Source organism: Schistocerca serialis, chromosome 2 (genome assembly GCF_023864345.2).
Source record: "Schistocerca serialis cubense isolate TAMUIC-IGC-003099 chromosome 2, iqSchSeri2.2, whole genome shotgun sequence".
NCBI classification, from domain to species: domain Eukaryota; kingdom Metazoa; phylum Arthropoda; class Insecta; order Orthoptera; family Acrididae; genus Schistocerca; species Schistocerca serialis.
The window spans coordinates 152,511,720-152,531,475 of record NC_064639.1 but is presented as its reverse complement, the minus strand read 5'-3'; the positions used below and the strand labels follow the sequence as shown (position 1 = coordinate 152,531,475).

At 43.3% G+C, this 19,756-nt stretch overlaps 1 protein-coding gene across 1 annotated transcript in view; it reads left to right on the top strand.

Moving 5' to 3' along the window:
* LOC126455814 (uncharacterized) overlaps positions 1 to 19,756 on the top strand; it is a 394,337-nt gene that overhangs the window by 268,713 nt on the left and 105,868 nt on the right. Inside the window, exons 5-8 of the mRNA XM_050091575.1 lie at positions 2,765 to 2,915; positions 10,850 to 11,019; positions 16,276 to 16,320; positions 16,402 to 16,594. Of these exons, the coding sequence (XP_049947532.1) occupies positions 2,765 to 2,915; positions 10,850 to 11,019; positions 16,276 to 16,320; positions 16,402 to 16,594 (559 nt within the window). The remainder of the gene's footprint in view (positions 1 to 2,764; positions 2,916 to 10,849; positions 11,020 to 16,275; positions 16,321 to 16,401; positions 16,595 to 19,756) is intronic.

Genomic DNA, 19,756 nt, shown 5'->3' with positions numbered 1-19,756 from the left:
CACCATCGGTACAGGCTTTCGGAGCCGAAGCCCCACTAGTGTACGTTTAATGACTTCACAGCACAAAGCTTTACGTCTCTTCTTGGTCCATCAACACCGACACTGGTCTGTTGTTGACTGGAAACATGTTTCCTGGTCGGACGAGTCTCATTTCAGAGTGTATCGAGAGGATGGATGTGTACGCATTTGGAGACAGCCTCATGAATCCATGGACCTGCATATCAGCGGGGGCTGTACAGGCTGGTGGAGACCCGGTAATGGTGTGGGGCGTGTTCAGTTGGAGTAATACGTGATCCATGATACATCTAGATACAACTCTGACAGGTGACACGCAAGTAAGCATCCTTTCCGATCACCTGCATCGATTCACGTCCATTGTGCATTCCGACGGACATGAGCAATTCCAGCAGGACAACGTGACACCCCCCGCACGTCCAAAATTGCTACAGAGTGGCTCCAGAAATACTCTTCTGAGTTTAAACACTTCCTCTGGCTACCAAACTCCCCAGATATGAAAACTATTGAGCAAATCTGGGATACCTTGTAATGTGATATTCAGAAGAGATCATCATCCCCTCGTACTCATACGGATTTATGGTCAGCCTTGCAGGATTCATGGTGCCAATTCCCTCCAGCACTACTTCAGACATTGGTCGAGTCCATGCCACGTCATGTTGTGACATTTCTGCTTGTTCTCGGGGTCCCTACACGATCTGAGGCCGGTGTACCAGTTTCTTTGGCTCTTCAGTGTAAATACACAATGTTAGATCAAGAGAAAATTCGTATTGCAATTGAAATAAATAGAATACCTAATCATTCTTGTACGTGTTTTGACATAACGGATTATCGAATTATTATTTTTTTTTATGTAGATATTCATGGGGAAAACATTTAGCTGTCTTTTATATTGCGCAGTGTTATTAGTTTCGGGCGTAGGCCATTTTCAAGCATTGCAGATTTAAATAGTGGGAATATTAAGGTCTATAACGCAAACTAGTCGCTCTATCCAAAATAAAAGACATTTGAAGATTTTCACTGAAAATTTCGGCGATTATTTAGCAGCATATTCTCCCCACCTGCATGAAAAATATTCCCTGAGAAGTGTTCCACTACAAGTTTTATTCAGAACACTGTTATGCAGGGCTGTGACCTACAGTTACTGATATTATCACCAGGAACCATTACTACTCCCACGAAGTAGCAGCATGAATGCTAATAACATTCATAAAGCTAAAGTCTCTGGTGGTTCACCAATATATCGTCCTGTTTCGGCATCCTAAGTAGTCAACAGCACAGTCCTATTCTTATTTTAATGTGGTAGTTTATTGTGATTTACAGCCCAAAGGCTGGTTTGATGCAGCTTTTCACACTGATCTATCTCGTGCAATTCCCTTCATCTCCGAATAATAACAGCAACCTACATTCATTTGAACCTGTTTACTGCATTCATGTGTGTCTCTCTACAGCCTTTACCCGTGGAACTGCCCACTGTTAATAGTTGTCTTTACATTTGTGCCTCAGAATGAGTCCTATCAACCGATCCGTTCTTTCAGTTAACTTGTGCTTAAATTTCTTTCATTAGTTCTTCAGTCTACCCAACTAATAATCAGCGTTCTTCTGTAGCATCACATTTCAAAAGCTTCTTTTCTCTTCATACCACCCTAGCGCCCACGTTTCACTTCCATACAAGGCTACACCGCACACAAATAAGTTCAGAAACGAATTCTTAACATTTAAATTTATGGCATTTACTTTCCTAGTGACATACGAGTCTTAACTTTATCTTCGATACGGACAGAAGCTGAAGTAATGACTTAAAATTTGTGCCAAAGCCAGGACTTGAACCCATGTCTCCTGCTTATAAGGTAGATGTGCTAATCACTACACAACTATGGCATTGTAGTCCACACTGCTGTGTGGACTACCGTAGCCCATTGTCCTCCCTAACATAAACTTCGGACCTTCAGTCCATTTTCCGCTTCTTCAATCATCAAAAAATTTGCAGGAAAAGGTAATTCCATCAGCTCAATAGACCACCTGCGCCTCATATACAGACAAGATTTCCCCATTACGTGCAAATCTGGAGTGCTTTTCCATCATTGGAGACCCTCGGTAACATTGGCAATTGAAGAAGGAGAAAAAGGGCTGAAGGTGTGAATTGAAGTTTGTGTTATGGAGGGTACTGGACCAGAGTACTCTGTACAGCTGCGGTGGCCACACTGCCGTGGTAGTGTAGTGGTTAACGCATCTACCAAGTAAGCTGGAGATCCAGACATTGGCACAAATTTTAATTCATTACTTCAGTTTCTGTCCTTATGGAACTTAAATTTATATTCATTGTAAGTAGATGTCTCTGTATCATAATTGATTTTCTTGCTATCGCCAATCTGCGTTTTATATCCATCCCACTTCTTCTCTCATCAGTTATTTTGTCACCCAAACTCATCGGACACGAATAATGTTCGATGAGTTTGGGTGACACTATTCGTGTCTCTTTACCTAATCTAATTTCATCTGGTCATCTCAAGATCTCAGATTTAATTCGACTGCGTTCATTGCCCTCTTTTCATTTTTGTTGATGTTCGTTTTATACTGTCTTTTCAAGACACCATGTATTCCATTTCCTAAGGGTTATCAGATGAGAATAAGTTGGCAGTACACGTCGCTTTGCGTACACTCGCGTCTCGTAGACTTCCGTATCCTCTTGTAGCCATGTATATGTGTACGTGATTTTCGCTAGTGTGAAGAGCCCTCTGTCCCACAGACGTTCAGTTCCTCATCCAGATGTCGTCGGCGCCTCCACGAGCCAAGATCGCCGCTGGACCCGCACGCCTTCACGTCCAGGAGCAGCGCTTCTGCCTGACTTCTGGCGTACCACCCAGGCTACTCGGCTTCTGGGACATCAGCCAGCTCAGGTGAGGCTCACACATTATTCAGTAGCTCTCTGGGGATATTCCACAGTCAGACACTATTTATTGCACAGAAATGCTCTGAAAGGATAATTTAGGATTAAGTTTTAGTTTAGGTTTATCTGGTTACATGCTCCTTGAATCATTTTGCATTTTATTACAAAAATAAAAAAATACAGGATGTATGTGAGTTAGAAATTCTTACCCACAACCTTTTACATATTATAGTAATAGAAATTCTTCTACTGAATGGAAGGAGCTGTCAAGGAGAAACTTTCTCAGTTTCCTTCCAAATTTTATTTTGTTGTCTCTGAGACAGAGAAGTGATAAGAAAGTTTTGTTGCATCATTTTGCACCACTTTTTGTGTTAAAGACAAAAGGCTTCATGAGGGAACAAATAAGCAGTAGTCAGAATGCCTAACACCTGAAACAGATGTCCACGAGATGGCCATAGTAGAACACCACATATTATTCTTAGAGTACGGTTTTGCACAATGAAGACTTTATTTCTTGAAGATCAGGTACCCCAGAATATTATTCAATATGATGTTACTCGATGCAAATATGCAAAATACAACTTACTGATTTCTCTCCCCCCTTGATTTGGAATGATTCGAAGCGCAAATGTGGCTGAACTAAGTTCTTTTAGGAGCCCCAAAATGTGTTTTTCCAATCTAAATTCTTATAAATATCCATCCCTAAGCCGGCCGGGATGGACGAGCGGTTCTAGGCGCTGCAGTCTGGAACCGTGGGATCACTACGGTCGCAGGTTCGAATCCTGCCTCGGGCATGGATGTGTGTGATTTCCTTAGGTTAGTTAGGTTTAAGTAGTTCTAGCGTCTATGGGACTGATGACCTCAGAAATTAAGTCCCATAGTGCTCAGAGCCGTTTTTTTCCATCCCTAAGAATTGTAAAGTTTTCACCCTTTTTGTTATTTCCTCACCATGTGTTACATTTATCGTTGGTGTAGTGCCTCTAGATGTGCATTACTGAATATGTTGTGCTGTTTCAAAATTGAGCATGAGATCATTCGCAGAAAATCAATGATTCTTTTAAGAATTTTGTTTGCCAGTTCTTCTGTTTCTGCATGTACGCTTCCACTGATAACAATACTAATGACATCAGCAAAAAGAACTAATTATGGTTGTTATATGTTAAGTGGAAGTTCGTTTGCATATATTAGGAACAATAATGAACCTATGACTGAACTTCAGGGAACCCCATACGTGATTTCTCCCCAGTCAAGAATATATCCCTGCAGTATACCGCTTGAACAATAAGTACAGGTTTCTTCATTCTTTTGTTTGGATATGACATTATCCATTGGTAGGCTGTACCATCAATCCCATAAAACGTTTATTTGTCTACGATAATACTGTGATTCACACCGTCAAATGCCTTAGAGAGGTCGCAGGAAATACCAGCCGACGCTGTTTTATTATTTAATGCTTGTAAAATATGGCGAGTGAACGTGAAAGTGACATTCTCACTAGAACAACCTTTTGAACCCAAACTGTGATTTGCTAAGAATACTGTTGTTGTTAAGGTGAGATACAATTCTAGAATACATCACCTTCTGAAAAATTTTGGAGAACGATGTCGGCAGTTAAACAGGTCAGTAGTTATTGACGTCTCTCTTATTATCTTTCTTAAAGAGGGGTTAAACGACGGCACTTGACGGAATAGAGGAAGTCTTTATAGAGATCAGCGAGCAAGATATACTGATATAAATCTTTATGGATCATTGGTTTTTCTGACAGATTACGGCTGTCGGAGCATTACCTCCACCGGATCTCTCGTAAGGGAAAAAAGTAATAATCATGAAATACATCTACTTGCCGTGTTACCATAAATAATATTTGTATAACACTTCATAAGGGAAAAACACAGTGTAGAAATAGAGAAAACATATACATAAACGTAATCAGTATATTGTACTACATATAGTAGCACTTGATCATACCATGCATAAGTGTGAAGTGAGAGATAAATTATACACCAATCACAAACTGGCACTTGTATCACATCATTACCACACTGCACTGTAATAGAAGTGTGAGAGGCTGAAGCACAATATGCATTCGATACAAATCTCTATTTTTACATTTGTGTTGCCATACGTCAGTAAACATTATATAGGACGATTCAGCTGTCCCCACCGACGTCGTTTTGTGCAAACCGGCACTATGTTTGTGGCACGAATGGTTTCCAGACTGACGACAGCCACATAATCTATATAAATTCCCTCTCAGAGCTTCTGGCGTCTGTTGGAAAGTGAAATCATAGTGTAACACATAAAAGTGCGGTTTTGCTGTGGGTTACACGGTATTTTTGGGCCAAAATGTAACGTACTATCGTAATGATCCGAGTGTCTCTAATTTTTCCTTGTGTACTTATCGGGGTGGTTATACAGGTTTTGGATGTCTCTGTAAGTTTATTCCGTTTACAGTACTTAATCGTTCGTAAATAGTTCTGAAATGTTGCATTATGAAGTGTGTTTCACCATCTAAAACAACGAAATTAACAGAAGAAATAAACCTGAGAAGCATGGAAGTAACAACTTTCTGGTGTAGAACCCAACGAAAAGATTAGTATTTGACTCGCCATGCTAAATGCTAAAATAATTCCATAAACAAAATTTGTACAATAAGTCTAAGATATATTCATATACTTTAGTAGTTATTCTGTGCCATTTTGATAATATTCTTCGCATTTCCAGAACGAAATGGCCAACAACATTGTTCTGTCATTCGGGGCTGCATAAAACAACATCGTTCGGGGCAGATGAATCCCTGCATAACATAACCTTAGGGAATCTTTTATAGATTTGCATATAGCTCTCGTAAAAATGTTCCAAACCTGAATCTTCTCCCAAAAGAAATTTCAACCAGTTGTCTCTCCCAGACAACCAAATCTGTCTCCAGATTTACCCATCCTACCAACTATAATTCCAACCTACCCACCCCGTCTCCTGATGCCGCCTTCTTTCTTTCCTTCCTCAGCTTTCCGTTCTCCTTAGATTTATAGAAGGACCTCAGTCAGTCGCAAAAATACGCAAGTTGTTGAAAATCTATATTTCCACTATACTGAAGTCATCATCTGTTCATCACCAGAAGAGTCATCAAAGTACCAACTTGTCACAGTACAAAATTGTTTTTTTCTTCCATGCAAAGTCTAGTGTAATTTGTCACAAATTTATGCTCTGACATGCTGGTAGGTTTATGGCTCTATTAGTAAATGACCGATGATGAAGATGTTATAGCCGAGATCTAGATGTGCAATAAATTATGGATTTTTGCAACTGACTGCTATTGTTCTTTAAATACGGATACTCAAAGGACGCTGTGCGCGCGGGCATCTAGTAGAGTCGAATTTAGATTCCCTTCCTCTCCCTCTTTCCATACCACTTTTTCCGCATCACGCTTTGGTCTTACCAATACCTGCAACTTTTCCTCTCTTCCTGTCTCACCAACATCCTCTCTTTCTCCATCGATACTACCCATCAACGCTCCACCCTTATACCCACAGTGTTCTTCCCAATTAAACAGGTAACTTTTCCCCTACAACAACAGACTACCTCTCAGGGAAGTTCCTTCTGCTTTTGGTCACAGTGCAGTCCTCCATTTTGAAGATCACGGCGTTTTGCATCTTGTTTTAAGTGTTTTAAATGTATTCTCACCGTTTTAGTTATACTTTTTCATATTGCTGTTTTAATTTAAAAGCTGTGGAAATCTTCCATTAATTCATTTTTACACATTTTAAAATCACTTTTAGATACCTTGTTCATTAGTCTAACCTTTTGGATTATCGTTTTTCTTTTTTGTGTTTGTTACATATCCTTTAGCCACGGGCGTCACGCCTTCCTGCCCATATAGGGCGACAGAAAAATTATCCACCCATGAAACAAGAAAAACCAAATTAATCTTCGTAAAAATTAAAATATGGAAAAGACGCGGATGCTTAAAAATTTCGTTCCAAATAAAACATAAAACCAATATACAAAGATATTAAAATAGCACAATATGGAAATTGGTCAGACTTTAGAGAAAATGCGAAAGTTGGTTAAATGATAACAGGAAAATTTATACTTCATAAAGAGAGCCAATAATGAAGTTTTGGCCGCCACTGCCATTGTGCCTATGAGTGGAAATATGGTAGTTGTCACAAAGCCAGTATTGCTAGTAATGTAAGTACGGGTGCACGTCACAGATCATTAATAACATGTATTTTCACGTGCTATAGTAATTGACCTACACGTTACGACCACCCAAAGCTTAACGTGGCTATTTCGTTTTATAAATGGTGTTAAAAACAGCTTATGCTAAACACTATGGTTGACATATAGAGAAGATGTACTCAACATAAAGCGGTAATTGCCACAGCTGTTATTAGTAGTTTGTCTGTGAACTTCCCAATGGAGTGTTAGGAATGATACGATCGAATAAATAAAATGATGAAGGTGAACAATTTACCAGTCGAGCGAAATAAAATACATTAAATGGTTACCCCCACAGCTGCGTTATAAAACAAAACCTCCAAAATTTATGATTGACTCTATGGTCCCCTCACGTTGTTCCCTTAGATGGCTACACATTTCTGTCTCCACTATCGGATCAAAAGAATCCATACACCTGTTAGCGGACATTAATATGGGGTGTGTCCATCCTTCGCCTTTATGACGGCTTGCACTCTGCTGAGAGTACATTCAATGAGGTATCTCAATGTCTATGGTAGAATGACAGCCCACTCCCACTGAGAGTCGAGTGGGTAGTAGTGTTGGACTCCGGGGCCCGGATGTCAACACAGTAACTCATCCCAAAGGCGTTCTATTGGACTCAGTTGCCGCGCGGTGTCGCTTCGTGGTCTAGGGCGCCTTGTCGCTGGTCGCGCGGCACTCCCCCGTCGGAGGTTCGAGTCCTGCCTCGGACACGGGTGTGTGTGTGTGTGTGTGTGTGTGTGTGTGTGTGTATGTGTGTGTGTGTGTATGTGTGTGTTGACCTTAGCGTAAGTTTGTTTGAGTTAGACTAAGTAATGCGTAAGTTTAGTGGCCAATGACCTCAGCAGTTTGGTCCCGTAAGATCTTACCAGAAATTTCCAAAATTTTTACCCTGTTAGAGGATTCGGCCAGGGCAGTGCATTTCAGGAATGTGACTGTCCACAAACCATGACTCAAGGTCACTGCGTTATGATAGGGTGTATTCTCATTCTCATAAAGAGACGTTACTCTACTTACACAGTAGGTGAAGCTGCAAAATATGTTCTTATAATATAAACTGAAGGTTAAGTGGGGGGGGGGGGGGGAGGGGGAAGGAAAGGAAGTGGTGATATCCGTTGCATCGGCGCTTTATGCGGAATCAGCAGCGACGATGTCCAAAAGCACAGACTCCACACATATATGTAAAATTTTTGAAAACATTATCAGCTATCTGATATAATATAATGAAAAATATATAATTATAAACAGTCTTTATCTCAAATTTTTTTTTAATTGCATTGACCGGTTTCAATCCTCAGACTCTGAAATAACATACGTACAAACTACATACACTCAGAACGGCAGGTGGACTTCCATGGAACAAGCTGCGCCGACCCACGACGCTGAACTGACTACTAAATGGATAGGCAGGGAGTGATCTTAAGTAGCACTAGTCCCTCTCACCGTTCTGTGTATGACATCGGTGCAAACAAATCAGAAGTATAATGTGCACTATTAGCATAAAATGTATTACAATAGTCTATATTACTAAGATTTGAAGAAGAGTTACAGTTAAAATACATCGTAAAGTTGCTATGAAATAGCTATTCGTCAAAAGTATAAACTGTAGTGAATAATTAGCTTAAAATAAACTGGTTTAGGTTGCCCTCTGTTATCCGTTCCTTAAAATACGTGCTTTTGGCAAAGATATGTGGAATAGCTGTCAAAGGTTGCTATAGCGATAGAGAGAAGCTACTAGCAAAGATAAGCTATACAGACGTTGAAGGTTGCCGTAGAAACGGCGTCATCTATCGATGCGACATTCTGAAAATCTGTCACAAAGTGCTGTAACGACAGCATAAACGATCTATGTAGACGTTGAGGGTTGCCGGTCACTCAAAAGGAATTTGTAATCAAGACTGTTTTTACTCATATATGCGTTCATATCCTTCCGTATTTAGAGCAATAACGACGAGAAACACCCCCACATCGTAGCACTACTTCTCTCGTATTTCAAAAAAAGTGTTCAAATGTGTGTGAAATCTTATGGGACTTAACTGCTAAGGTCATCAGTCCCTAAGCTTACACACTACTTAACCCAAAATATCTTAAGGACAAACACAAATCCATGTCCGGCGGAGGACTCGAACCTCCGCTGGGACCAGCCGCCCAGTCCATGACTGCAGCGCCCTAGACCACTCGGCTAATCCCGCGCGGCTCTCGTATTTGAATGCTGGCCTTGCACACAACGGCGAGTAACTGTCTTCAGGTATTCGCCAAACCCAAACCCTTCCATCGCGAATTGCCCCAGGGTTATTGTGATTTATTACTCTAAGTCACTCGTTTCTAATCATTCACTGTCCACTGGCGTTTCTCTTTACATCACCAGAAGCGTCGCTTAGCATTGACTATAGAAATGTGTGGCTTATGATAAGCTGCTCGGCCGTTAACTCTCGACTCATAGTCTTTGTCTTAACCGGACTCCTGATAGTACTTTTGAATTTACGAGTGATTTCTTCTGCTGATTTCATGTGATTTTTTTTTACGATCCTGACTGTCAGTACATGACATCTACCTGGTCCTGGTTTAGCTGAGTTTCTCGGTCGTCTTTTTGTTTCACACACGCTTCGGCAACAGTCGTCTCGGAGAGCTTTAGAAGGGCAGAAATGTCCCTAGTGGATATGATAGTCTGGTGACATCTAATGACTTGTCAACGTCAGCTCTCCAGACCGATTCATTTTGCTGCTGCTGCTTGTTTATTGACAACACACTGTTCTAGGTCTTCTCTTATATGGTGGGTTCGCCTCTCGTAACGTATGTTGAGCAATTCTCCGTTACACAGGGGTGTTCGGATACTTTTGATCAGATATAAACATTACGCGATACCTTCAACTTTTCACTAATACTAAGTACTTTCTAGATGGAGGCCTTTAAATGTGCAGTAAAAGTGGAGGCGATACAGTCATATATCATCGGCCTTTACGTTTGACCAACATCAAACTACGAAACGAGTTCCCAATAGGGAATATTTGGGATAGGATTTCCCGTTCCAGCAACCCCTGTTAAGATACGGAAACCTCCCTAAAATTCTGGGTTGAAATTTGAGGGATGGGAAGTGTTATTATTATTACAGGATTAATCCATACAAAGATTAATTAATAACATCTTGTTGTATTCCTGTTATCCTCCACCCTGCCAAGGCTGCGCTTTAGATTTTCGAGCTTGTAGAAGTTTTTTGTGGAAAATGGGGTGCTGACCGATTGACGCAACCCCCAGGTTAGAGGACCAGGGTTTGATGTCAGGATTTACTCCTCTAGTAAGGTTGGCTTCACCACGCCTATAGAGGCCACCCTGTCCTAGGTGAGGTGGGAGACATTTCGTCTGGCTCCACCGTTGAGGCGTGTCCAGCTTGGGTTACCCTGCCAGTAGCTACGCTATCGTCGGCATAGCCCTCAGCTTCGATGGAGCACACAAACCCTCCCGCCCGGTACTGAAGGTACCCTTGGAAGGGGGGCAGAAAGTATTTCAATTTATTTCGTGGACAATGATGTCCGGTGTCCCACACAAAATGTAAAATTGAGTACGTGTGTGTGTGTATGTACGTACGCGTATTTCATGTGTGTATGTGTGTGTGTGTTTTTGTGTGTGTCTGTGCCTGTGTGTATGATGTAATCAGTGTACGAAATTTCATCCTCCGGTCAGCAACAGGAGAGAGAGAGACAGCAATCTGCACGACTGTTCCAGGCGCTATGGCGTGGTGGAGGGCAGGTTCGTGTTTGAGGGTGGCTCCCGCTGCGGGAAAGGCGAGGGAGTGCACGTGTGCGTCACGGATCAGGGCGACGAGATCACCAGGACCTTCCAGATGGCGGCCCAGGGCAAGGTGGCCACCAGGAGGAGGCCGCGGAACGTCTCCGGTGAGTAGCGCCAAGTACTTCTGGAGGAAGCCAGAAGGACGTACACAGATACGTCAATTTCTCTGTATTTGTTTTACTTACACACGAAGTTCTGATTTCGTTTCACCATTTCCACTCGATTGACTCATTATTAACCTTTCTTCACTTCCCCTTTCTACAAAACGACCCGTCCTCTATAGTCCCAGAATAGACTCCAGAATATTAGAAATGTATACAACTGAGGTATTGGCAGAGGTACAGCTGTAAGGGCACGTCGCGTGTGGTGCATGGATACCTCAGTCGGTAGAGCCCTTACCCACGAAAATCAAAGGTCTTAGGTTTGAGTCCTGTTCCAGAATACAGTTTTAATCCACAGGAACCTTGTCAACAGCTCTTCCCCGTCATTTTACCATGTGCCCACGTCGATTCATATTACTGCCCCAGTTTCCTACAATCGCTTGGAATATACACACCATTTCACTGCTGTGACTTACGTTAGCGATTGAACTCCAAATATCGGTTCTACACCGTATAGAACGCTCCACAACGGTCAGTGTTCTCTTGTCTAATTATTTTGTCCACTGAACATACACTGATGAGCCAAAATAATATGACGACCTACTTAATAGCGTTTTGGTCCATGGTGGGGAGGCAGTCGAACATCGATGCTGCGTGGCATGTTTTAGAGAAGTCCTTCATAGGTTTTTGGAGGTATGTGGTTGTAGATGGTTGTGCCTACAAGTCATACAATTCAGGTAAATTACCGGCAGGGGTTTTTTGGTAGCCGATAGCGTCCCAGATGTAGTCCATCTATTTCAGGTCAAGCTAACTGGGTTACCGACACATCAGTTTTAGTTCACTATCATTTTCCTTAAACTACTTGTGGTGAGGACAGTTATCCAGCTAGAAGATGCCATCGCCGTCGGAGAAGACATGAAGCCGGAATGGATGCAGGTGGTAAACAACAATATTCACGTACTCAACAACTGTAATGGCAGCTTCAGTTACTACCACACGTACAGCTTTCATGGCAGCTTCAGTTACTACCAAATGTACGATGATTGACTAACATTTTCACCTGTACTAGACAAGCTCTCAGAAGCTAAACACAGTTTTTACTCTTATTACAGCAGTTTACTCAACCAGGTCACATAAACGTACACAATGATTACTAGTTTCAGCTAAACAAATCTCCGTCTTAAAATCATTGCATAGATATAATTTTTGATGCAAATGATCTGAAGATGGTTCAAAAATGGCTCTGAGCACTATGGGACTTAACATCTGAGGCCATCAGTCCCCTAGAACTTAGAACTACTTAAACCTAACTAACCTAAGGACATCTCACACATCCATGCCCGAGGCAGGATTCGAACCTGCGACTGTAGCAGTCGCGCGGTTCCGGACTACAGCGCCTAGAACCGCTCTGTCACCGTGGCCGGCCTGAAGATGGTGATTTGATTTCGCTGAAACTAGTAATCACTGTGTATGTTTGTGAGATCTGGGTGAATAAACTTCTGCAATAAGAAGAAATGTATCTACATCTATCTACATCTACATGGATACTCTGCAAATCACATTTAAGTGCTTGGTAGACGGTTCATCGAACCACCCTCACAATTCTCTATTATTCCAATCTAATATAGCGCGCGGGAAAAATGAACACCTGTATCTTTCCGTACGAGCTCTGATTTTCCTTACCACAAGTATCGTGGGAGCCCAAGTTATTCATTCGAACAGGAAACACTTTTCCACGAATCCACAGCCAAACCTCAATGAACCCATTCCCACTAAAATGCTAATTGACGATATAGTTGAGATACTAGGGGAATATGTAGGGTCGTCCACTGCAGAGTGCCATGTTCAACAACGTACATTGAGCGGTGTGCCCCGAAACACTTGCGCCTGCACCAACATTGTACCCTGTCGTCAGATCTGGCCTATCCTGCTTTACAGAACGAGTATGTCTCGACCTTCACGTTATGTGTTCTAACACGGATGATTATAATTAAACATTTCACGTTCAACACGTTATAAAACGAAAACTAATTGCCGTACGAGTACCAAACTTGGTAGCATTAAAGTCAAGAGTATGGGGTGTATTATTTCCATGCGTCACAGCGCCACAGTCCAATCCTAACTGTGGGCACCTGGTGCCGTGATCGGTTATCGTGATTCATAGTCTCACGCCCCTGACCAGTCGCAGCGTACTTGTTGATGTTTCAACATGAACAAGGACAAAAGGAGCAGGGCATTATTTGTAAGTTCTATTATCAAAACAATAGTAATGCTGCAGCCGCACTTCGAGAATATCGCCTGCTGAATGGATTACGGAAGGATCTTCTTTCTCCACATGCTGCGCGGAATATGATGAAGAAGTCAGAATCAACTGAGGAACTGAGCGTCGCTCCGGAAATGGTCCGCCGACCGGTTGCACCACAGATGGTTGATGAGATATCTGTTGGTATGGCAGACAACGCTGGGTGCAGTTCCCGATCGTCAGGCAGTGCGCATGCTGTGTCACGACAATTGAACATCCCACGGTCCACTGTACGGAAGGTGCTTCGAAGCATTCTCAAATGGTACCAGTGCAAGATCCATATCGCACAGCAGATTGCACCATAGGACCCACAAGGTCGTATTGACTTAGCTCTCCACTATCTGGCAGGGTTGACGTTGACGAGGGTTATCCGTGGAACATCCTATGGACAGACGAAGCTCATTTTTCTCTGACGGCTGAGTGAACACACAGAATTGCCGAGTGTGGGAATCTTCACCTCCAGTCACTGTGCATGAAGTTCGACTGGATGCTAAACGTGTCACGGTATGGTGTGGCTTCACGGCTACATTTATCATTGGTACATTCTTTTTTGAACAGGTTGTCGCTCCAGGACCAATGACGTTCAGTGTATCTGGCAAGCGTTACTGCGATATGCTTCGCCAGCATGCCATACCCGCCATACAGGAGAGAGACGCATTGAACTCTACGGTTTCCATGCACGATGGCGCCCCACTGCACATCACTCGTGGAGTTTACCTGCTTCTCCAAAACACTTTTAGAAACGATAGAATTATCAACCGATCGTTTCCAAATGGTTGGCGGACACGATCACTTTATTTCTGGTTGTGGGGCTACCTGACGGACAGGGTTTGTCAGGGCAACATTCACACATGTGCTGATCTGAAGCGCAGCATATCAAGAGAGGTAGCCAGCATACCTACGGAGATGCTTCGTTCTGATGTGCAGAGTGCAATCCAGCGTTTTCAGACTCTTCTGGATATTGATGGGCGCCATATTGTGCTCCTTTTGTTGCAGTAATGGTAACGGAATATAATGGTATGATGTACCGTGACAAAATATTAAAAGTGAAGTGATTCTGCACTATTTCTCTTCCCCATGTCAGTGACATTAATTCTACCACATTTTGCACTCGTGCGGTGATTAGTTTCCTTGTTAAATAGGTAAAGTTTAATTATATCCACCTGGTATGTTGCATATTCATGGCTACAAATTCCTTCAGCAGAGGATTGCCAGTTAGCTTCGCCGTTCCTGAGGTTTTCGTTCCACTGACGCACAGCCAAAACAATCTGCGATTTTTCAAAGTCGCATTTGTCAGTGGATTTCGTCTTGTTGTTCTGGTCTTCAGTCCAGAGACTGGTTTGATACAGCTCTCCATGCTACTCTGCCCTGTGCAAGATTCTTCATCTCCGACTAACTACTGGAATCTAGGAGGGTTATTCGCGAAATGGAAACCACACTGAAAATCCGATGTTCTTTTTAGTTCTGAGCACACAGAGAGCACATAAAGATACCTAGAACAATAGTATCTCCCGCCAAGTACGAGGGCCTGGTGAGAAACTTCGCCTGAAGCTATGCAGCCAACATTACGTAAGTGTCGTGCTGTTTCTTCTTCAAGACAACACTCAGCCGCATTCTGCAGGGGCAGTGAAGATGCTCCTGCATCGCTTTCAAGTGGAAGTGTTTGATGACCCACAATACAGCCCGCAATTGTCTCCCTTTGAGTTTCATCTCTGCTTGCATGAACCGCTGGCTATGAAGACAATGAGCTGTAGGCCAGCGTAGAGAATTGGCGGAGAGCACTGGCGGCTGCCTTCTATAACGAGGGTATTGGAAATTTGGTACAATGCTACGACAAACGTCTAAGTCGGACCGGCGACTATAGAGATAAGTAGCTGGAAGTTGTAGCTACCTGTTGGAAATAAAACAGTTTTGATTTCCACTGTGGTTTCCATTTCGCGACCTATCGTTCTTTACTTTTCTAATAGCACTCGTACATCATCCAGAATCTGCTCAGTCTATTAATCTCTTGGTCTCCCTCTACGATTTTTACCTTCCACTCTTCCCTCCAATAATAAATTTTTCATCCCTTGAATCCTCAGAATGTGTTCTGCCAGCTGATCCCTTCTTCTAGACAAGTTGTGCCACAATTCCCTCTTCTCCCCAGATCTATTTACTACGTCCCCATTAGTTCCGTGATCTACCAGCCTAATCTTCAGCATTCTTCTGTAGCACATCATTTCGAAAGCTTCTATTCTCTTGTTGTCTAAACTGCTTATTGTCCATTTTTCACTTCCATGCATTGCTACACTCCATACAAATACTTCCAGAAAAGGCTACCTGACAATTAAACCTATACTCGATGTTAGGAAATTTCTCTTCTTCAGAAACGCTTTCCTTGCCGTAGTCATCCTATATTTTGTATCCTCTCTACTTCGACCATCGTCATTTATTTTTTTCCACAAATAGTGCTACTCGTCTGCTACCTGAAGTGTCTCATTTCCTAATCTAATTCCCTCAGCATCACCTGATTTGTTTCGACACATTTCATTATCCTCGTTTTCCACTTGTTGATGTTCTTCTTATATCCTCCTTTTAACACACTGTCCATTCCACTCAACTGCTCCTCGAGGTCTTTCGCTGCCTCTGACAAAACTATAATGTCGTCGGCAAACCCCCAAGTTTTTATTTCTTCTCCATGAATTTTAATTACTACTCCAAATTTTTATTTTATTTCCTTTACTGCTTGCTCAATATACATATTCACCTTATCCGATCCGTGTTGTCGCTAGAATGATCTCCCTTTCGTCTCTGAGCCACTTGTACATTTATCGCGTGACGTGCACGCAAAGCTACCAGGCGGTGGGCGGTGGTCCTTTAGCTTTGTCTCGTCGTGTATACCACTAGAGCCCTGCAGACGGGTGGTTACACGGACAGATCCGCTGTCGGTGACTTAGGCAGCGCCGCTTGTCCCTTAGCACCCAAGGAGCGGTCGCGGTTCAGCTGTTACGTGGGCACGGACGGCAGCGACTGACGCCTGGCCGGCTGCGGCTGCCGCTGCGGCGGGCACGCTAAGCGCGACTCTCTGTCTGGTTGTGTCGCAGCGGCGAGCAGTCCGCGCCGCCACCGCCATCCCACCGACGTCATCAGCGCCGAGGCGCTGCAGCAGCGCCTGCTGGCTGCAGAGGGCGCCGCCGCGCCGCCCAACGGCAGCGCCGCCTGCTGCGGCCTCTGCCAGCACGACGTCTGCGCTCTCTCCCGCCAGCCCAGCACCGAGAACCTCGTCTGCCACTGCAGGTACCACAGCGCACAGTAGTTATTCATTACGTCCAGGGTGAGCTTTTAGTGTAACAGGCAAGTGTAATAGCTGGCTGTACAATAGATGTCCGTCGATCTAGCCGGAGATGTGGTTCCTCTCGGTCGGCTGGTACTTCGATCGGCGGTGCAGTACAGCGTCTTCGGTGATGTCTTCTCGGAGACTCTGCTATAGCGGTTGCCATTAGCAGCGGACGAAGACTGGTCTGCCTTCCACCTACCGGGCCTATATAGAGACCTGGAGCCAATAGAAACCCGGCGTAGGAATCCGTGGCCGGATGTATCGTGGGGACCTCTGCAAGGAAAGGTTCCTATCAATCGACTGGAAGCTTCGGTGTGCTTACCTGATGTCTTCGCCTGTTGGGTTGTTGGTTTGTTTCCCTCATAGCGTAGCTGTTTTTCGGTGCTGCCTGCCATGTAGGGGAACCCGATAACAGAACGTACAGTAGGAGAGTGGCGATCGACGTAATAGTGGATGTACCTAAATCTACTGGGTGAGTTGAAAAGGGCATTACGACTTTTGAATGATACAGAAATTTATTGAGATAATTTACAGAATCGGGAGATGTGACGTACTGTAGCAAAGGACGCCAAGCTTCACGTAAAAGTGTCAACTGTCATTTTGTTTCGATGCGACTACTACTTGTGATGCGAAAGACATGCCACTGATAAACAGTCGCTTCCCACATTCCTTGCAGCAGATCGGGCGTAACTTACACAAAGGCAGCGTAAACTCAGCTTTTCATGTCAGCTAAATTATTTGTTATGGGAGGAACATACACAAGGTCTTCACTGTGCTGGCTGGTAGTACAACGTGTCTAGTACTCGTCCACCCGGTCGCTTGGGGTCACAGCACAAAGTTACGACACCTGAAGTCGGGCTTATAAGAGCCCCAAACCGGTCGCGCTCTGAATAAAACAACCTTACAACTGTAGTGGTATTTTCAACCTCTGGCCGAGAGAAAGAATTCCAGGGGTGTCAAGTCTGGGGAGCGAGGTGGCAGTGCGACTGGTCCTTCACCGGCCTGGGAAGCGATTATCGAGGAAACATAGAACTCCCGCGAAGAAATGAGATGGTGCACCGTTTTGCCGGTAGCAAACCATCCCACCTCGGTACTCTTCAGCGATCTGCGTTGAACAGTTCGTTCCGTGAAACCAAAACACGCAGCGGACATGCTCCGTACCAGTGAAAGGAGCCATTTTAAATATACACAACGCTGGTGCTTCTAGTGACTGAATTGGGTACTAATGTACTACGTGAATAACAACTGAGTTTATTTGCTACATTATAACATACCTAACTACTCTGCAAGTCATCTCAACAAATTTCTATATCATTCTAAAGTTATAAAGCTCTTTTTTGATTCACCCTGTACAGTGTTATTCATAAGAGCCTCCACCCATGTCAGAAGACAACTTACTGGGCACAAATTACATGGTGCCCGAGTTAAACACATCTTAATATAAAATCTAAGAACTTGAGACATAATTGAGATATTTATATTTGAAGATGGTGTCTGTTCTTTCGGACATGTTTTATATATATATATATATATATATATATATATATATATATATATATATATATATATATATATATATATATAGTTACGGGCCGGCCGGGTGGCCGAGCGGTTCTAGGCGCTACAGTCTGGAACCGCGCGACCGCTGCGGTCCCAGGTTCGAATCCTGCCTCGGGCATGGCTGTGTGTGATGTCCTTAGGTTAGTTAGTTTTAAGTAGTTCTAAGTTCTAGGGGACTGATGACCACAGCTGTTAAGTCCAATAGTGCTCAGAGCCATTTGAACCATTTTAGAACATGACTCAGGGTTACTTGCGCATTCTTCCTCCTGGAGCCTCCGGTAAACGCACATGGTACGTAGACACTTCGGAGACAACAACGTACACAGACAATTTGGAGATGCTTTGCCACACTTCCTCGTGACGTGATCTTTCAAGAAGATGGCGCGCCATACAACTTTGAGAACATTGTGAGGGATTTCTTGGATCATGTTTGCACAGGTCCCTGGATGGGAAGAGGGAGTCCATCTATTGCTTGGCCATCTAGAGGCACAGACGTTACGCAACACTTTTTTCTTTGGGGGCTTATCAAGGGTTAAGTGTAGCAGACACCAGTTCGTGATCTACCAGATCTGCACTATCGCATTCGTGCAGCTATCCCAAATACGCCTTCAAAACGCTTGGAGAGTAGTGGAATACAAATCAGATATCTCTCGTGCCCCTAATTGTGCCCATGTCCATGTGTATTTTGCGTGTAAAAACAAATTTGCGTTAGCGTACCATCGACAAATATCTCAAGTACTTTTCAAGTTACTACGATTTATACTTTTGCATACTTTACTCGGACACTTTATATGAAACGTACAGAAAGTTATACGTATCAATGGACAGAGCTTCTCCCAGGTTTGCAACTCATATAACAGGTGCTCATTATGAGCACCATTTGTAACACATCAAACGGTTCACTGAAGTCGTAGCTCCTTCTGCCGAGGAAGGCGCAATGCAGCTACCCATTTTGGAAAGGTGGTTATAGGGTTGCCTATGTGCTGGCACACACTAATTCGATATGTAAATACGAAGCAGATGATTTGTCTAGATGTTCAGACAAACGTGCACCCTAATGGCAAGCTCTGCAACTCCGCCCCTGCGCACATTATGTACTCAAACTTATAATGTTACTCTCTGTCCACTGACGTGGGTGATATTTCTCTGTCTGGCAGCTTTTGCACAGTCGTCCCAAAAACCCCAGAAATAGTTATGAATGAATCACACTTTATGTCTGTATGTATCTCATAGGGCATACGATGTGACGAACTTTACAGATTTAGTATTCGTTGCCCACACAACCAAATTTCACTGGTGCAATCTATGTAAAATTCACTTCCAGTTTTCTTTGAAACCTTCGTGAATAATTCGTATCAGGTATCTGCCGATGTGTTTACCACATACCCATTGATCCACCAATGTATTCTCAACAGGAGAGGTTACTCATTCACTGGCAGTGGAAAGTTATCACGCACGATATTGATAAAAGTATTTTACACTTTTTAGTCCATCTTTATTAAGATTTTAGCCGGCCGTTGTGGCCGAGCGGTTCTAGGCGCTTCAGTCCGGAACCGCGTGAC